The sequence below is a fragment of the Euleptes europaea genome, chromosome 1 (assembly GCF_029931775.1).
Source record: "Euleptes europaea isolate rEulEur1 chromosome 1, rEulEur1.hap1, whole genome shotgun sequence".
In the NCBI taxonomy this organism is placed as follows: Eukaryota; Metazoa; Chordata; class Lepidosauria; order Squamata; family Sphaerodactylidae; genus Euleptes; species Euleptes europaea.
Window position 1 is genome coordinate 122,374,863 of NC_079312.1, and position 20,615 is coordinate 122,395,477.

Here is a 20,615-nt window from a genome sequence, read left to right on the forward strand (position 1 = left end):
TCTTCCCAGTAGGTTCTGGTTTTTGAATTCTGACACACTGCTACTTATCCATCTGCACTGCTCATAGACAAACATCTATGGGTATGTGGGGGTGGGGCTTGGTTGTTCTATGAATATTAAGATTTTTATTACTGCTGTTTATATATATTGTAAGCCACTCGGGGGTGTCTTTTTTTAGGGAGAAAGGCAGGGTAAAAATTGGTGGATTCAATAAATAAATCCATCCAATTTGCTGCCTTTTCCAATTGCTGGGATGTTCCCCCCATTTCCAGTGTGGTGTAGTGGTTAAGAGCGGTAGACTCTAATCTGGAGAACTGGGTTTGATTCCCCCACTCCCCCACATGAAGACTGCTGGGTGACCTTGAGCCAGTCACAGTTCTCTCAGAACTCTCTCAGCCCCACCTACCTCACAAGGTGCCTGTTGTGGGGGGGGGGGAGAGAAGGTGATTGTAAGCCGCTTGGAGTCTCTTTACAGTAGAGAAAAGCGGGGTATAAAAACCAACTCTTCTTCTTCTTCCCTAACCCTTCCTCACCATCTTCTGGCGTCGAGCCTTCTGTCATTCCTTTGCCTGAAGCTGGTACCCTAACCAGAAGAGATACCCCTGCTATATTGGGAAGCCTTGCCACCAGCTGTTACAGAGCAAAGTCCCGCTCTAAGCTGTCCTAGTCCATGCTTGAGAAAATCTCAGGTTATTCTGAAAAACTTCAGGTTAGGAAGCTCCTCTCAGATGAAATTCCCTTACAAATTAGAGAGGTCTCTAAATTCTGCGCCGCAATCTACAAACTTCGTCAAAGTTTAGTAAAATAAAAGTCAAAGAAATAACAAAGTTAAAAATCTTCTTTTGAATTTGTGTCAAAATGTTTATTTCTTATCCAAATCGTGAAACATTTTAATTTATATATACTTTTAAAATAACATGACACAACTTTTAAACAATATCAATGTATCTGCTGTAATATTGCTGTTATGTTCTTAATTTTTATTGGCGCAATGCCACAATAAATGTTTCTGATTTCTGATTTCTACAGAGCAAAGCTTCTCTCTCTACAGCATGCTGATGTAGGCAGCAGCACAAGATTGCCTATTAATTAGGTCACCCTCCAGTTTTCCTTTTATCCAGTTAGAGCAGTTATTTATGGTTATTTGGGCAAAAAACAGTGAAAATCTTGAAAGTCAAACTAATATTATGAGTGGAAAAACAGGAACAACCAGCTGTAGCCCACTCTCTCACACACCATTCCAAGAGAGGCTGGAGACTATTGACATATTCCTCATTACTGAAATTTTACAGGGAATGGTAGAGCTCATACTGTCTCCCAACATCTCCCTTTCTCTTCTTTACTCTTTCATCTATTCTTCTGTTGTTTTCTTCTGTGTTTTCCTTTCCATTTTGTTTCCTTTTGTAGCAGGGATAATATCATTTTGAACCAACGTTCCAGTGCCATTAATGTAAAGATTTTTTTAAAATCACCAAAGTTTAAAAGCATGTAGAAGAAAGGAGGTGGAAGAGGGTAGTCTAGTAGTAAGACGAGAAGCGATTGCCCTGTCTTTTTAAACTGGATGCTGCAGAATGATAAGGGCTGGGGTTCAAAGAGCTACTTAGGAAATCTTTTGGGCTTGCATGTACTCAGCTGGATTGTTCTATCAGCAGACTGCCATGCCTTATAGCAAACCATTTCTGATGCCTGCCACGAGGGGCTGTCATTTGAGAAACATCTTAACGCCATCTTGAGCATACAAAACTAATTTGGATCCTGACCATAAAGTTAAACTTCTAAAGAGTATCAAAGCTGCTAGCTACCTCTAACATTAAACTTTAAAGGAAGCATAATACTGATTTTTTTTGTAGCTAACAATAACTATCGTTTTATTTTCTCTGTTAAGGAAGGTGAAAATTTGGCAGACGCGGAGGAGAGATGCGACCAGCTGATCAAAACCAAAATCCAGCTGGAGGCCAAAATTAAGGAGCTGACTGAACGAGCAGAAGATGAAGAGGAAATGAATGCTGAGTTGACAGCCAAGAAGAGGAAGCTGGAAGATGAATGCTCAGAGCTGAAGAAAGACATTGATGATCTTGAGTTAACACTGGCCAAGGTTGAAAAGGAAAAGCATGCCACTGAGAACAAGGTAACTCTTTTAATAAAGCAATTTCCAAATTATGTTTTTCAAACTGTTAAGTGTAGGAAATAACAGGCCAAGGTATGCATTTGCCTTTCAGACTAGGACTGGGGAGACCTAGGTTCAAATCCTTATGCAAATATGAGGCTCACAGGGTGATCTTTGGCCAGTCACTCTTTCTTAGGCTAAACACCCTCACAGTATTGTTCGGTTCCGCTGGACCAAAACTGGTCTTCGGATGGATATTGATGAGAAGGGTTCTGACTGCACCTTGCTTCTGACATGCTAGGTTTCTGCTTGGAAGGCAACTTGGAAGACTTTAAGAGGGGAGTGGACATGTTCATGGAGGAGAGGGCTATCCATGGCTACTAGTCAAAATGAATATTAGTCATGATGCACACCTATTATCTCCAGGATCAGAGGAGCATACCTATTATATTAGGTGCTCTGGAACACAGGAAGGATAATGCTGCTGCAGTTGCCTTGTTTGTGGGCTTCCTAGAAGCACCTGGTTGGCCACTGTGTGAACAGACTGCTGGACTTGATGGACTTTGGTCTGCTCCAGCATGGTTTTTCTTATGTTCTTATGAGGATAAATTGGAGGAGGGAAAGAATAATGTACTCCTTGGAGGAAGGCTGGGTTAAAAATGTGATAAATTTTCATTTATATGTCACACATTGTCATCTTTGTTATCTAAAATGGTGCATGCCTTGTTTCTTCAAGCAGTCAATAACTGTAAATGGAATGGGCAAGATTCTCTTAATGGACTACGCGATGGTGCTGCTTTCTGCCCTACAATTGTAATCAATGGTTTTAATTGGCCCCTGGCCGTCAACATTTTTATTCTGTGTTCTGTAGGTTAAAAATCTAACAGAAGAGATGGCAGTATTGGATGAAACTATTGTGAAGTTAACCAAGGAGAAGAAAGCCCTCCAAGAGGCCCATCAACAAGCTCTAGATGACTTACAGGCGGAGGAGGACAAAGTCAACACACTCACTAAAGCCAAAATCAAGCTGGAACAGCAAGTGGATGATGTGAGAAACATTTTTCCCCAGTGGCCCTAGAGAGCAGCAAACCCCTCTGATTTAACAAAATGGGTGCTTGAGCCTAGGTCTACACCCAAGTGGAACTTGTACATATCTAGTTTAGATTACCGTATTCTCCTGGCAGCATGTATTCTCGACTAGAAACCAATGTCTCAAAAGAAAGGGAGGGTATAGGGGGCATATTGGGTTCTTGAACTGGGAGGGAATCCTAATGTGGAAACATTATGGTGGGGGTGGAATGTGCCCTCAAGTCACAGATGACTTATGGTGACCCCATGGAGTTTCCAAGGAAAGAGATGTTAACTACACCTGCAGAAAAATAGTGCAGGAAGGCTACCTCTTGTTTTGCACTGATTATTTGTGCACACAGAGGAGACGGGATTTTTCTGGCTTTTTGCCTCCTCGCCCTGTTCGAATACAAACTAGGGGATGGGGGTCATGTAAATGCTTATACCTCTGCTGGCAAGGGTCCAGTCCCTCCTAGGAAGGGTCACTTCCCATTTGCAAATGCAGAGTTAAGCCCTAGCAATGACTATCATTCACTCTTATAACCAGACTGGGACTATTGTTATGCTTGTGTTTGCAGTTGGAAGGCTCCTTGGAACAGGAGAAGAAAGTCCGCATGGATCTGGAAAGAGCCAAGAGGAAGTTGGAAGGGGACTTGAAACTTGCCCAGGAATCCATAATGGATCTCGAAAACGATAAACAGCAACTGGATGAAAGGCTGAAGAAGTATGGACTGTGTACACTGTGTGTGTGTAAAGTGCCATCAAGTTGCAGCTGACTTATGGCCACCCCAGCAAGGGGCTTTCAAGGCAATTAAGAAGCAGAGGTGGTTTGCCACTGCCTTCCTCTGCAGAGCCTTCCTTGGAGGTCTCCCTTCCAAGTACTGGCCCTGCTTAGCTTTCGAGATTGGGTTATACCATGCTGCCTTCCCTCCTATGTACACTGTAAAAAAAGTAAGTAAAGGTCCCTGGTGCAAGCACCGGGTCATTCCTGACCCATGGGGTGACGTCACATCCCGACGTTTCCTAGGCAGACTGTTTGCGGGGTGGTTTGCCAGTGCCTTCCCCAGTCATCTTCCCTTTACCCCCAGCAAGCTGGGTACTCATTTTACCGACCTGGGAAGGATGGAAGGCTAAGTCAATCTTGAGCCGGCTACCTGAAACCAACTTCCGTTGGGATCAAACTCAGGTTGTGAGCAGAGCTTTTGACTGCAGTACTGCAGCTTAACACTCTGCCCCACGGGGCTCCTGTGTACACTGTAGATGCATATAAAAATTATATGTTTAAAGGGTGGCCTTTTAATTAAGCTGCCACTCCTGTCCCTTTGCAGGAAGGACTTTGAATACAGCCAGCTCCTATCCAAAATTGAGGATGAACAAAATTTGGGGATCCAACTACAAAAGAAGATCAAAGAATTGCAGGCATGAGTTTATTTTCTTCCATACTTAGGTTTTTAATCCCAGGTCTTTTTTACTTGGTAACAATTAATTAATAGAATCATAGAATCATAGAATTTGGATGTGTTTGGATGATACACTGAAGGTGTATGAATGGTATGTCCTGCTTGTAAAAAATGAAGCTGCTGAATGAAGAGATAAAGGCAGAGGTTAATGAGGTTTGGGTCAGATGTGTGTTTTCACCAGCTACTCAAATCCGTCCTTCTCCATCCTGCTCCTTATGCCTGGTACTCCACCTCTGAATACAGACCTACCAGTGCATACCAATTCACACATTATGATGTCCTTTCATTCTCCCTGAGGTCTCTGAATGAAACATAAAATGGGTGTTTTGTGCCTCCCAAATGCAAACAGGCCTAATTCTATTATGACTGCAGGGCTCATGGAGAAGGAGCTTCAACCTGTCCACCCGGTGCTGTTTTTGCATCCTGAAACGGCTCAGGTTTGCTCTGCTGCAAAAATTATATCACACTCATGGCTACATGGCTGCAAAAAATATTTCACACTCACGGCTATGTGTAATTTTACCAATGGAGCAAACAGAGGGTCCACTGAATAAACCATAACATTGTCTTTCTGCTGTGTAGGCTCGCATTGAGGAACTAGAGGAAGAGATTGAGTCTGAGAGAACAACTCGGGCGAAGGCCGAAAAGCAGCGAGCAGACTTGGCACGCGAGCTGGAAGAGATCAGTGAGAGGCTTGAAGAGGCTGGGGGAGCTACCTCTGCCCAGGTGGAAATTAATAAGAAACGGGAGGCAGAATTTCAGAAAATGAGGCGTGACCTGGAGGAATCTGCCCTGCAGCATGAAGCCATGGTGGCAGCTCTCCGGAAGAAGCATGCTGACAGCACTGCTGAACTTGGGGAACAAATCGATAATCTGCAGCGTGTCAAACAAAAACTGGAGAAGGAAAAGAGCGAGTTGAAAATGGAGGTTGATGACCTGGCCAGTAACCTGGAATCTGTTTCAAAGTCTAAGGTATTTGAAAATGAAAAAAAGGAGCCCTGACCCAAATGCAAATGAGCATACTCATTCCCAGACATTATAAATGGAAACATGGAAATGCATAACAGAGCATTTACCGTTATAATTACCTTCACAGGCTAATCTAGAGAAAATGTGCCGTACATTAGAGGATCAGCTCTCTGAACTGAAGGTCAAATCTGAAGAAAATCAGAGAACAGTGAATGATCTAACCATGCAAAAAGCTCGTCTGCAGACTGAGACAGGTAATAAAACAACAAGAGTAGGTTTGGGATGGGGGCACTAGATACAAATAGGGACTCATTCCAGGCTCTTTCTATCACTTGTTACAAGGGGGGAACCGGTGAAATCTGCAGGTGAAGATGCATTGCACAATGCGTTTTGAGTCCAGAGCCTGAAGTTAACCTAGGGGACCAATGGGTAAATCAGTCTACAGAGCAAAGTTTCAAGGGACTACACTGGTTTAAACACAAGCTGGCTACAGATTGTGAGAATCATTGGGACTATCCGTCGCAGCTGTTGCTGGAGTGAATAATGAGTTGTCAGGATGCATGACAAGGAAGCAAAACAAGAGAGTAAATTATTCTGGTTTAGCAAGGTCTCATTTGTGCAAGGTCTCACCAGGGCTAGGGTTGCCAACCTCCAGGTACTAGCTGGAGATCTCATGCTATTACGACTGATCTCCAGTCAACAGAGATCAGTTCCTCTGGAGAAAATGGCCGCTTTGGCAATTGGACTCTATGGCATTGAAGTCCCTCCCCAAACCCCGCCTTCCTCAGGCTCTGCCCCAAAAAACTCCCGCCGGTAGCAAAGAGGGACCTGGCAACCCTTACCAGGGCCGATTCCAGAACTTGCATTGTGTATGCCAGAGGACAGCCCAAGAACATGTTGAGTAGTAATAAAGAAGAGAATTCATCTGGGGGCTGCATGCATGTTAGAGAAAGGAAGCATGAGCAACTTGTACTCTGTCGATTTGCATTTCTGGTGTAAGTGACAACTTTTGTTTCTCCTCCACAATGAAACGCATGAGCTACATTCACACTCAGCCATGGGAAAGTTCTGTGAATTCCCCTTTGCATGATGCAAAAAGAAGCAGCATGAGTGGCAAAGGGAAGAATGTTTGCAAAAAAGATTTCACGGCTTGTTTTGTGCTAGATGGCATGCGGGAGGCATCTCATTTTCCCCTCCCCCATTGCCCAATCACCTCTCCCCTTTTCTTGTTTCCTTCTCTCCTTCAAGGGTTACAAACCCCTAGGTGGGGCCTGGAGATCTCCTGGAATCTCCCAACAACAGAGATCAGTTCACCAGTTAGGGTTGCCAGCTCCAGGTTGGGAAATTCCTGGAACTTGGGGGTGGAGCCTTGGAAGGTGAGGTTTGGGGAGGGAAGTGACTTCAACAGGATATAATGCCATGGAGTCCACCCTCCAAAGCAGCCATTTTATCCAGGGGAACTGATCTCTGTCATCTGGAGAGCAGCTGTAATTCTGGGTGATCTCCAGCCCCCACCTGGAGGTTGGCAGCCCTAGTTCCACTGGAGGAAATGGTTGCTTTGGAGGGTGGAGTCTATGGTCCCTCCCTCCTCTAACCCCACCCTCCCTAGGCTCTACCCCCCAAATCTCCAGGTATTTCCTAACTTGTAGTTGGCAATCCTGTCTCCTTCCCACCCAACCTACCTTTATCTGCCCCTCTGTCTTAAGCTTTCCCTCTCTCCCACCCCTTGGCAGTCTCTACCTATGAAAACTGTGGCCCAGTTGTGTGGTCCTGGCCACTGGGCCAGGCCCACTTGCATGGTAGGGAACCCTTAAGGACCTGTATGGTGGCACCTCACTTTCCCCTGTATCCCCCTCCCCATGCTGTTTCCTCTTTCCCTTCTTCTGGCAACCCCCATATCCTCTCCCCTTCCCCTGCCTCATCTCTCCTTTTCAGCCATTCACCAACTTACCTTTTATCTGCTCCCCCATCTTCAGCTATATTTATTATTAATTTACTTCATTTATACTTTGCCTTTCTCTACTGTGGGGACCAAAACAGATCTCCTCTCCTCCTTTTTATCCACACAACAACCCTGTGAGGTAGATTAGGCTGAAAATATGTGACTGGTCCAAAACCACCCAGCAAGCTGGGGATTCAAACCTGGGTCTCCCAGACCCTACTCTGAAGCCCTAACTGGTACACAAAACTGGCTTTCATAGGGCAGCTGCTGTTGAACAGCAACAAGCAGCCAGGCCTAGTTGAGTCATGCAGATTGGCTGGTATCAAGTTCCTCAGTGGTTGCTGCCAGGCCTATGGTTGCCAACCTCCAGGTGGGAACTGGTGATCCCCTGGAATTACAACTGATCTCCAGATGACAGCGATCTGTCCCCCTGGAGAAAGTGGCTGCTTTGGACATTGGACTCTATGGCATTATATCTCACTGAGACCCCTCCCCTCCCCCAAACCCATTTTCCCTAAACTCCGCCCCAAAATCTCCAGGAATTTCCCAATCTGGAGCTGGCAACACTAGCCCCAGGCCTGCCCCCAAAACAGCCTTGGAAAACCAAAACAGCCTTGGAAAAAGCCGTGCCCCCCTTTCCTTTTACTCACAGAAACTTTAAGCCTGGAATGCTGTGGTTGCCTAGCAATGGCCACAGAGGGACTCTGTTTCTTCAAGCCACATGTGCTCCTTTTATCATTTTGGGGTTTTTAAAACTCCCCAATGTACTTATTTTAGCTTTCAGATTTTTCTGCAAACCTGAGGCATTTTTCAGGTTTATAGAAAGAGCTGTTTGACTCATTCACAGCTCCAGACACCAGATTTAAGTATTTAAACATTTGGCTAACTTCGTTATTAGAATATAAGATATGCTAAATTTCATAAAGAATATAATAAGAACTTGTCATCTTTGGTCAAAGGTGAACTGTCCCGACAACTTGAGGAAAAAGAGAGCATAATCTCGCAGCTTTCCAGAAGTAAGCAAGCGTTTACCCAGCAAATAGAAGAACTGAAGAGGCAGCTAGAGGAAGAGAGCAAGGTATCCATATGTGTGTAGTATATGTCAACTAGCTCAGGAACATGGGTACTCATTTCATTATGAAGAATGCATCACCACAGGAAGGTTTTTATAGATTTTTAGCTCCTTAAAAACAGATAGCTACCAGAATGGTGTGTAAGCATGTTAGGCCTGTAATGTAAAAATTCTGCAAGTGCAGGAAAAATTGGTCAAAATTCACCACTGAATGCATTCTAGTTCATTCTTCATGGTGGTACCTTGCCCAGGTTATCTGGCCTCTTGGAGTCCTTTGAGCAGGTTAACAAGCCTAAGGGTAAGTGTGATCCGGTAGACATCATGTACCTGAACTTACAAAAGGCTTTTGACGAGGTACCTCACCAAAGATTCCTCAGTAAGCTTAGCAAATATGGGATAAGAGAACTGGTCCTGTCATGGATTAAAAACTGGTTAAACAGAAAGCAGAGAGCAGAAATGAATGGACAGCTCTCACAATAGAGGGAAGTTAGCAGCAGGGTCCCACACAGATCAGTATGGTGCTACTTAATTTGTTCACAAATGATTTTGAATTAGGGCTAAGTAATGTAGTATCCAAGCTTGCAGATGGTACCCAATTATTCAGATGGTGAAAATGAAGGCAGCTTGAGGAGAGCTACAGGAGGCTCTCTCTAAATTGGGTGAGTGGGCAACCACATAGCAAAATAAGTTTAACGTGGGTAAAGGTAAGGTGATGCATATTGGAACAACAGCTCCCAATTTTAGATATATGATTATGGGGAGAGACTGGCTGAGACTGAGGTTGAAAGGGGATTGTTGTGGAAAGCTCCGTGAAAATGTTGATGCAGTGCGCGGCAGCAGTGAAAAAGGCCAGCTCCGTGACAGGAGAAATAATTGGAGAAGGGAGTGAAAATAAAATGAACAGTATTGTAATGCCCTTGAGAAAAAGTATGGGGTGGCCTCATTTGCAACACTGGGTGCAATTCTGGTCATTGTATATCAAAAAGGACATGGCAGAACTGGAAAAAGTACAAAGGAAGGCAACCAAAATGATTGGGGATTGGAGCACCTTTCCTATGAAGAATAGTCTGGGACATTTCAGTCTAGAAAAAAGATGGCTAAGGGGAGACATAGAGATTTATAAAATTATACATGGGGTGGAGAAGATGGATCAAGGGAGCTTTCCCCCCCCCTCTTCTATAATTCAAGAACTTGGGGGCACCTAATGAAATTGCTGGGAAATAGGTTCAGAACAAACAAAAGAAAACACTTTTACTCAATGACTGTGGAATTCAGCATCAGGGGAAATAGGGATGACCTTGAGCATACATAGATTTAAAAGGGGGGGGGTCAGACAGATTCATGGAGGAGAGGACCATCAGTAGTTACTACACATATTTAGGGCTTTTCTGCAGTCTCCTTTTCCTCATCTCCAAGTGCCTGTTTCGTTGGTGTTTTTTAAAAGTTCTGCGCGTTTTTCGCTTCCTCTAGTGGTCAATTTTACGTCACACCTGTTTTTATCTGGAGTAAAAAGCTGCTACTTAAATCAGCAGGGAAATGAGCTAGATTTAATCTCCTGCTATATCGGATTGATCACTAGAGGGAGTAAAACATGTGTGAAACACCGAAGAAACAGGAGCTTCGAGACGAGGAAAAAGAGAATGTGGAAAAGGCCTTAGTGAAGGGAGCCTCCATATCTAGAGGCAGCAAACCTCTGCATACCAGTACTGGGAGGCAGCAGCAGGGAAAGACCTCAGCCTCCATGTCCTGTTGTTTGCCCTCTGGGGCAATTGGGTGGCTGCTGTGTGAAACAGCATGCTGGATCAGATGGACCACTAGTCTGATCCAGCAGATTTTTATGTTCTTACGTTTCACCACTGCTGGGTAGCCTAGATACTATTAATACATTGGGTCTGCTGTTCTTATATGGTATCTGATTCATTCATAAAAACCAAAAAAAGTCTTAAAATATAGGTTTGGACCTACCAGATGATTTCTGCATGTTATGAGGCTCCTTGTACAAGTGGAAGTATGAAGAAAAAAACCCCCCTCGTGCTAGTAACCTGCGCTAAGTTAAACATAGGCCATTTATGCAGGGCTGTTTCCCCACAGGGCTTCCTTTTGGTTATGCATGGCTTTCCCAACAGTCAGGGGTCACCTTGTACTCCCCGCGTGTTTCTGTGCGTTTTCCCTGCGTTTTCCAGATTCTAGCTAAAACAGCATCTGGAAATCATGGGCAAAACGGGTGAAAATGCATGGGGAGAGCAAGGTGACCTCTGACAGTCGGGAAAGGCATGCATAATCAAAAGGAAGCCCCGAAGCAGTTGGCAGGTGATCACAAGGTAAACAGCCCTGCATAAATGGTATCCCAAACTACTTTTCTGCTTGTGGAAGATGCTGTGCAATCAATTTCTGGGTATTATAAGATACGGGGAGGAAAGTGCTTGTTATTTCACAAGATCCTACACAGGCGGAACTGTGCTAAGTTTATTTACATTTCTGCTTGTGTTTTGCTGGATCCAAGCCACACTCTTGATCAGTACAGTTCTCTGGTACGTAGCAGGAATTACTCTGTTTACTCAAAGGATGGGTTTTGTTCGAATGTACTGACCTGAGCCTCACAATAATTTTGGTTGGGAAAATCCTCTGGTTATAATTCAAGGGGTTACCCAAAATACTAGAAGCGCTGTGTGCTGTTACATGTGTAAGAGTGTATCAACTGGATTCAGCTGCAAATGAAAGCAGTGTGTTATGAACCCTTAGGCCAAGAATGCATTGGCCCATGCCTTACAATCTGCCCGCCATGACTGTGACTTGCTCCGGGAGCAATATGAAGAGGAACAAGAGGCCAAGAGTGAGCTCCAGCGTGCTCTGTCCAAGGCGAACAGCGAAGTGGCCCAGTGGAGAACCAAATATGAGACAGACGCCATTCAACGCACAGAAGAGTTGGAAGAGGCCAAGTAGGTCTCTGAGCAGGAAGTGGCACTTTAGTTTAAAAAGGATTCGGACATTTCATTGCATTAACTGGTATATACACTAAAATGATACCTTGTATTGCAGGATGGGAACACCCTAGAAGACGCAATGTGTGTACCCTCCTGTCAGGATAGTAGTGTCTGAGGGTACAAAACCAGGAGGGTGGGGAGAAGATGGCACTTGGAAACTCTGTTTTTATACAGTTTACACTGAACCTGATGTAGAAGAACTTTCACCACAACTGCAACACACACACACACGCAGGCTTAAACTGTCGGGTTGCCAACCTCCAGGTACTAGCTGGAGATCTCCTGCTATGACAACTGATCTCCAGCCAATAGAGATCAGTTCGCCTGGAGAAAATGGCCACTTTGGCAATTGGACTCTATGGCATTGAAGTCCCCTCCCCAAACCCCGCCCTCCTCAGGCTCCGCCTCAAAGGCATTTCCCAACCCGGAGCTGGCAACCCTACTACCCCCCTCCCCATCTACATCTGCTGTTTTGTGTGTGTGCGTATGCAACCTTGGTGGTGGAAAGTGTCATCAAGTTGCAGAGCCGACCTATAGTGATCCTGCAGGGTTTTCAAGGCAAGAGAGGAACAGAGGTAGTTTGCCATTGCCTGCCTCTGAGGGTACAAAGGCTAGTGCAGGACAGAGTTACTATTACTTCGTGCTATATTACCATCTTCCTCTCCTCCAGCCTCTTGTGTTTTCTTGGTGATCCTTGATGATCTTTACAGTGCATTCCTGAGATCTAAGGGCAAAAGCCCTTAGGAGGCCAGGAAGGTGCCGCGCTGGCATCTGGGCAACTAATGCCAGCATTAGTGGCTCAAATGCCAGTGGGAAGGCCCGGATGCCGGTTGCGGGGTGCTGTTGTGGCAGCGCTGCCCCAGGACGCCGACGGGGCCTTGCGGCAGTGTCCAAATGCCATTAAAGGCTGTGCTGGCGTCCCAGGAGGCGTTCCCAGGGTGTTCCGGCGCTGGGCTGGGGGAGGAGCCGCCTTTAGGCCCTTTCGGGCCAGGAACACCTCTTTTTATTTTTGCCAAGATACGTCACCTAAAAGATACGCCAAGATACGCCACCCTATGAGGGTTGCATCGATTTTTAATGCCGGGAGGAGGTTTCGGCCCTGCTGAAACCTCCTTTGGAGGCAGCGCAGCCGCGTTACCTCCAAAGACCAGCCCAGGCATTCCTTTCAGGAATGCACTGTTAGTTTCCTTGATGATCTGGAACAACATCTCTCTCCTAAGCTACCATGTAATGGCAGGGAGAAGACTATGCATTTTGCTCAAATCAAACGGTAGGATTGCATTTGCTGCTATACAGACATCTCCAGTGTGGAGATTTTACTCTTTGCTTTGAAATGTCTGCTGGAAGAAGCATATCAGATATCTAAGCGATAATTGTGCAATTCTGCACGCATGCAGGCTTGCTTAGTTTTTATGTCCATTTACCCCTGCTCTAAGTACCTACGGAGACATGGTTATTCTTGTGACCCTAATTTCTTTCAGGAAAAAACTTGCCCAGAGGCTTCAAGAAGCTGAGGAGCAAGTCGAAGCGGTGAACTCCAAATGTGCTTCCCTGGAGAAAACGAAACAGAGGCTGCTAGGCGAAGTGGAGGACATGATGGTGGATGTTGAGAGAGCAAACGCACAGGCGGCTGCTCTGGATAAGAAGCAAAGGAATTTTGATAAGGTAGGGTTTGAACACCGTTCTTCTCTTTCTTGTACCCTTCATTGGCAAGAAGGTTGTAACCAACCAGACACCTTCATTCCCGCATAAGTGTAAGCCTGTGACATTCTTGAAGTGTCTCTGAATCCCGACTCTGAAGTCTACCCCTTCCTTAAAACACAGTTGAAAACCCCTGTTCTCAAGACCCAGTAGGACTTAGGGTTGCCAGGTCCCTCTTCGCCACCAGCAGGAGGTTTTTGGGGGCAGGGCCTGAGGAGGGTGGGGTTTGAGGAGGGAAGGGACTTCAGTGCCATAGAGTCCAATTGCCAAAACGGCCATTTTCTCCCGGTGAACTAATATCTATCTGCTGGAGATCAGTTGTAATAGCAGGAGGTCTCCAGCCGCCATCTGGAGGTTGGCAACCCTAGAAGGACTCCATCAGGTCAAGCCAGACTTCTGGAATAGGGCTGCTACACATAGATCTAATTTACTGAGAGGGCAGTCTCCAGAATTTAGTTCCCAGTTTATAAGGGTGGTTCCTGCTTTGAGCCAGCCCGAATTTTAAATAAGGCATGAGAGCTCTGTTGGCTTCTGGTGGGTCATTTGCTGCCTTGTGTGGAACAGATAATCTAGAGGTGGCTGGAGAAGCTATTTGAGCTCTGCCTAGGGTTGCCAACCTCCAGGTACTAGCTGGAGATCTCCTGCTATTACAACTGATCTCCAGCTGATAGAGATCAGTTCCCCTGGAGAAAATGGCCGCTTTGGCAATTGGACTCTATGGCATTGAAGTCCCTCCCCTCCCCAAACCCCGCCCTCCTCAGGCTCTGCCCCCAAAACCTCCCACCGGTGATGAAGAGGGACCTGGCAACCCTAGCTCTGCCTGAGAGTTGCCCCTGACTACCCTCCCTGTGGATAATATGGCACAAGTTGGTCACCTTTGGAGAGGCTGGGCAGAAACTTTATGGGCCTCCTTCAAATTGACCAGGAAGGGGCCTTTTTTGCGTGCTCCACGGTGTCCTGGGGAGTGGTGGTATTCTCTAATTAGTCTTTTGATTTGTTAGGCCATAACCAGCTTTTGCAAGAATAGTATATGTTGCTACTCTAAAGGTAGGGATAATTGGCAAGTGGCCTGATAGATTAGGGAGGGAACGCCTTTGGTGTTTGAACAGCATCAAACGAGCCCTTGGTTGCTCAAGAATCATATAGGGGATGAGGCTTAACACCTCTTGATATTGTTAGACGTGCAAGTGAGGATGAATGAAGCCAGTGATAAATCTGGCGAAGTTTGCAGCTGGGTTACATTTGCCAAAATGTTGGTAGCCATGGCAGGCTGCTTGTTAGCAGCAGGTTGCACTAATTTAGGGATGTGTGTAATTTAGGCATGTATGTCCTCATGTCCTGCATATTATGTCCTTATGTCCTTATTTGGGGTACTGGTACAATATATTTTTTCAAGTGGATGTGAAACAAGTCAAGCTCCCTGATTCTGGGCTGATTGGCATATGAACACACAACATGCTATTATTTAATTATTGATCATTGACTCGTTGGGGGGCAGTTTTGGGAAGGGGGCATGGCTCAGTGGTAGAGCACCTGAAGAAGGTGCCAAGTTCAGTTCCCAGCATCTCCAGTTAACCAGGATCAGATGGTAGGCAATGCAAAGGACCCCAGCCTGAGACCCTGTAGAGCTGCTGCCAATCAGCATAGACTGTTCTGACCTTGATAGACCTATGGTCTGACTCTATTCAAGGCAGCTTGAGATAACTTTAGAGGATGTAAAAGTTCCGCCTTTCTAATTGGATCTGTGATGGCTGTTTCACACATACGTATGGAGTGACTGGGGAATTCGTGTTGGAATAAGTGAGGGATGAACATTTGCGAATTTACCATCTTTTCTGCTTCCAGTGGGCCAGCCACAGCATGATTGGGAGAGAGAAGCTTTCATAATCCTTGGGATGGGAGGGCTCAGTGGAACTAGAGAGGAGGAGTGTTTTTGTCTTCTCTATTATTTGAATTACTGTTGTGCTTCTGGGGGGAAAAAAGAACTAGCAGGTAGAGAAGCTCCAGTACAGCAAAAGAAGAAGAAAAAAGACAAAATAAATATGGTGATTCATTAACCCAAACATATTCAATATTAAGATTTTGGCAGAATGGAAGGCAAAGTATGAAGAGAGCCAATCAGAGCTGGAAGGGGCCTTAAAAGAAGCCCGCTCCTTGAGCACTGAACTCTTCAAAATGAAGAATGCTTATGAGGAAACACTGGATCAGCTCGAAACAATCAAGCGAGAAAACAAGAATTTACAGCGTGAGTGCCCTGTTTTGGAGGTTCTTTCACTTGTTGATATGTTGACCCTAAACAGTAATTCATAATGTAGAGAGGGTCGGAGGAGCAAACAACGTTCGCCAGTTTCCTCCTGACAAATCTCTGTGCCTTGGTTGCGTGACAGGCAGAAATTCCCTGTCTTCATAACCCTGTGCCATGAATATTGGGATTTACCGGGTAACTGCTCATCTTGGTTTAACCCAAAGCAAGATTAATGCCAGGAATTAGCAGGATACTTAGGGCCTCAACTAGCCACAGTCTTTTTTTTTAAAGACAAATAGCAGCCCTGTGGAGTCCGATTCAGATCAAGGCCAATGCAAATGAGGGAAAAGGGGACTTAAGTCCTTTAACTGATCAGTTTTGCTAATCAAAACAGCTCCGGCTCCCTCCCTACGATGTTGCTGTAAACCCTGACAGGGAAGGAATTAGAAATATTTGACTAGTCTTGGCATGTTTTTGGAAAACAAAGTATCTTCCAAGTAAACTGGGTTGGTTAAGGAAAATTTGGGAGATAGCGAAGTATGTTAATTAGAAAGAAATCAAAGGTTGGGAAGCATATTGGATCCCACTATTATGTTATGTTGAAATAATTATTTGCAAGTAAAGCAAAGTTTAGTTGTGTGCATTGGTTGGCTTTTAATTATATTTTAGTAATGTAAGTAGCTCCTTATTTTGTATTTATTATCATGTATGAAATTTAAAAAAAATTAAACATGAAAAACAATACTTATTTTTTTCCTCTTCCATCATGGGGGTGTGTATTTCAACTGGCCAAACGGTACCGGAGCAGAACAGTTCAATGCCATGGCCATAGCCCTGATTTGAATCAGGGCCCAGAACGGATGCTATTTCACTTTTAAAAGTGCTGGGACCTATTGCTTATTCCCCCCTCATCCTCTTGTTCCACAGGCCCAGTGTCTTATGAAAGAGTGCCCTCTAGTGTTAAGGACCTTGAGATAAGAATGTTGCCTGTCTCGTGTTGCAAATCAAAAGTGACAAGGAAAATTCAGAGATACCCAGATACTGCTAATGACTGTGTTCAGAAACGGCTATTTTGTTCAGAGAGGTTACTTGTAAATACTGATGTGACAACAAAAAGCTGGTTATCACAATACTATTTTGCCCACATGGGTAGTCTGTCCCTCCATGGGAATGTGTTCACATGGTCATATATCATGCACAAACCAGATGATGATGGGTATCGTTGGCAGAATCTTCTAGATTGCAGAATCTTCTAGAAAATATGAACATGACTGCAGGAATTGCTACGGATTCTGTCTGTGATTCCATGGTTCATGCATTATTTTGCCCTCAGCAGTACATGCCTGAGTATGGTTGGGATTTCTTTGATAGACAAAAAAAGTTGTACAAACAAGGCTTGTGGGGCAAGGGCTTTTTTTTTTCTTAACCTAACTGAAGAAAGCACCACTCTCAACCCTGGTCCTGTGCAACAACTTTTCACACATGTGTTTTTCAATGTTTATATTTATCTCAATTACTCTAGAAACATTTAACTTTTCAGGTATCTCATTATAACCCATTTATGCTGGGGTTTTTTAATTTTCTAGAGGAAATAGCTGATCTTACAGAACAAATTGCTGAAAATGGCAAACTTATCCATGAACTTGAGAAGGCCAAGAAGCAGATAGAGGTGGAGAAATCTGACATGCAGATGGCTCTAGAGGAAGCAGAGGTAAGATATCAAATGAAGGAAGGGAACATATATGGCCATTAGCAGCAATGCTTCTGTCTGGCCCTTTCAGTGAGATTGGAGTTACTGATTTATTGCAGACACACTGAACCTAATTTGAACTCAGTTTCTTCCCGTTTGCTTGGCAGATGGGCCCGATAGTGTGACGATCACTTAACGTGACTTTAAATGCCATGAGGGCATCTCTCTCATGCCTCATCATGCCTGCTGTATTGGGAAGCTTCTCCAATGAACTTCCAGTTAATATTAAAGCATTAAGAGAGCCAGCGTGGTGTAGTGGTTAAGAGTGGTGGTTTGGAGCGGTGGAGTCTGATCTGGAGAACCGGGTTTGATTCTCCACTCCTCCACATGAGCGGCGGACGCTAATCTGGTGAACTGGATTTGTTTCCCCACTCATACACATGAAGCCAGCTGGGTAACCTTGGGCAAGTCATGCTCTCTCAGCCTCACCCACCTCACAGGGTGTCTGTTGTGGGGAGGGGAAGGGAAGGCGATTGTAAGCCGGTTTGATTCTCCCTTAAGTGGTAGAGAAAGTCGGCATATAAAAACCAACTCTTCTTCTTCTTCTTAACTGCCTATGCAAGTTTTTCCACATTATGTTAATTTCACTAAGAGGACATATCCTCAAGGAATATAATTTCCTTAAACCAAATTAATGGTATTTAATTTATTTTCCAATGTTTTCTTCTGTAGGCAGCTCTTGAACACGAGGAGGCCAAAATCCTTCGCATTCAGCTTGAGTTGACCCAGGTGAAATCTGAGGTTGATAGAAAGATTGCTGAGAAAGATGAAGAAATCGATCAGTTAAAGAGGAACCACCAGAGGACAGTGGACACGATGCAGAGTGCTCTGGATGCAGAAATACGGAGCAGGAACGAAGCCATGCGGATTAAGAAGAAGATGGAAGGGGATCTGAATGAAATGGAAGTCCAACTGAGCCATGCCAACCGCCTAGCGGCTGAGACACAGAAACACCTCAGGAACGTCCAGGGGCAGCTCAAGGTATCTTACCCAGTGACCTTTCCTACAAGAGGTATAAAATTATTGCCCTAAAACAATCGACACTGCTGAAAGTATTGTTGTTTGTGTTTAGGATACACAGCTGCATTTGGATGATGCCCTCCGAGGTCAAGAAGATCTGAAGGAGCAATTGGCCATGGTTGAACGTAGGGCTAACCTGATGCAAGCTGAGATTGAGGAGCTCCGGGCAGCTCTGGAGCAGACAGAGAGGGGCAGGAAGATAGCTGAACAAGAACTTCTGGATGCCACCGAGCGTGTGCAACTCCTACACACGCAGGTATGTACTACATCTTTGATTCTTAGCAATCTAAAACTTGCCGTTGCTGGATCAGACCAAAGGTCCATCTGCTCCAGCACTCTGTGTCCAACAGTGGCCCCCCAAATGCTCGACAGAAGTTTACAAGCACAGCGTAGTTGTGATAGCCATCCTCTGTTGCTAGTACTCAACATCTGATAACCTGAAGTATATACTGCCTTTGAATTTGTCAGGAGTAATTTCATCATAATTGCTACAAATTGCATCACATTTGGGCTGAAAAGATACAAATGCATCCTCTTTCTCTTCTTCAGAACACTAGCTTGATTAACACGAAGAAAAAGCTGGAAACCGATGTTTCTCAACTTCAAGGCGAAGTAGAAGATGCCATTAAAGAGTCCAGAAATGCAGAAGATAAGGCGAAGAAGGCAATCACAGATGTAAGGCTTCATGTTTCCCTTTTAGTAGCCGCAAAAATGTTTTCTCCTATTAGCAAGTCTGTGGTATGAGCCTATTCAAAGATGTGCAGAAAGGGGCAGAACATTGAGGCATTCATCAGAAGACAAGTGAGCTTGCATGACAGTAAGAAACATAAACGGTCCCTGACGGTTCATATTTGCTACTTTAAAAACCTGCCGATACCTCCTCGCGGCGCCAAAAACCCGAGCAATTCACATAGGGTTGCATGGGAGATATCCCACCTAAAAAAAGGGGTGTTCCCGGCCTGGTGCCGGAATGCCCCAGGAATGCCTCCCGGGACGCCGGTGTGGGCTTTGACAGAGTTGGGACGCAGCCGGAACGCCCGTCGGTGTCCCAGGGTGGCACTGCCATAGCCGGGGGACTGGCATCCGAGCCTTCGTGGCGGTGTTGGGGCCACTAACGCTGGCGTAAGTAGCCCAGATGCCAGCGCTGGGGCCCCGGACACCAGGGCAGTGCATTCCTGGCCTCCTAAGGGCTTTTACCCTTAGTTCTTAGGAATGTGCTGTAAGGCTCCAAAAGAGAAATTAAAGGGTAGAAGTACTTTTAAATACAACAGTGAGGTGGAAGCCTAATAACCCACAGCAACCTTGGTGAAAACTAAGATACTCTACTATAAAGAAGTTTACAGTCAGCAGTCCAGGAAAGTGAAATGCATGATTTATAATGAGTGAATCCTGTAGCTGAAACACTGACTTGTGAGTTAAATTCTCTGCCTATACTTTCTTTCATTTTTAGCCAACGTGTTGGGCCCAGTGTGATTCTGTACACTTCTCCAAGCATACTTTCGGCTCTCTTGAAATGTTTACATAGTTAATCTGCTTAGTTGCTGAAGTCCCTTCCTTGGGAAATCGCCTGACCATATTGCATAGCAAATAAATTGACAAATTTCAACTTTACAGGATAGCCTTTTAAAAAGCCTGGTCCTGATTCCCCGAATCCAGACATTAGCAAATAGTTGAGTAGAACTTCCTCCCTTGCTGCATATTAGGACTGGGAAAAGCTATCCCTGTTTAATTTTTGCCTTCCGAAAGCAAAAATGGAGGCAAGAGGCCTGTCACTCAAATATGGGATCAAAACATGTCTTACGCATAGGTACCATTTAGCCAGGAGTCACTGGAAAAACAGTCATGCTAGGCAAAGTTGAGGGCAGCAGGAAAAGAGGAAGACCCAACAAGAGATGGATTGACTCAATAAAGGAAGCCACAGCCTTACATTTGCAAGATCTGAGCAAGGCTGTCAAAGATAGGACATTTTGGAGGACTTTCATTCATAGGGTCGCCATGAGTCGGAAGCGACTTGACGGCACTTAACATGCACACACATGTGGGAGTTGCTTTTCCATGAGGCTACTACATGTAGTGGGGGAATTCACATGAATGACTCGGCAGATTGCCAGTTTCGTGATGGCTGTCCTCATTCACCTGGAACTCCCAGGCGCACTGGATCACCTCGCAGAAAAGCTGTTCCCATACGCATACTTTTGAAGAGTGACAAACATATCGTGAAATGTGATATTCATATACCACACTTGCACCATCAGTATTATGAAGGTGCTCTGGAAATTCACAAATGTTCCTGTACA

General features: G+C 45.0%; 1 protein-coding gene across 1 annotated transcript in view; it reads left to right on the top strand.

The window, feature by feature from the left end:
- Positions 1-20,615, top strand: part of LOC130479141 (myosin-3) — a 42,155-nt gene that overhangs the window by 18,120 nt on the left and 3,420 nt on the right. The window contains exons 22-35 of the mRNA XM_056851482.1: positions 1,886-2,128; positions 2,979-3,155; positions 3,754-3,899; positions 4,504-4,594; positions 5,218-5,607; positions 5,732-5,858; positions 8,506-8,624; positions 11,361-11,557; positions 13,084-13,267; positions 15,383-15,548; positions 17,135-17,259; positions 17,971-18,279; positions 18,371-18,574; positions 18,868-18,993. Coding sequence (XP_056707460.1) covers positions 1,886-2,128; positions 2,979-3,155; positions 3,754-3,899; positions 4,504-4,594; positions 5,218-5,607; positions 5,732-5,858; positions 8,506-8,624; positions 11,361-11,557; positions 13,084-13,267; positions 15,383-15,548; positions 17,135-17,259; positions 17,971-18,279; positions 18,371-18,574; positions 18,868-18,993 — 2,604 coding nt within the window. The remainder of the gene's footprint in view (positions 1-1,885; positions 2,129-2,978; positions 3,156-3,753; positions 3,900-4,503; positions 4,595-5,217; positions 5,608-5,731; positions 5,859-8,505; positions 8,625-11,360; positions 11,558-13,083; positions 13,268-15,382; positions 15,549-17,134; positions 17,260-17,970; positions 18,280-18,370; positions 18,575-18,867; positions 18,994-20,615) is intronic.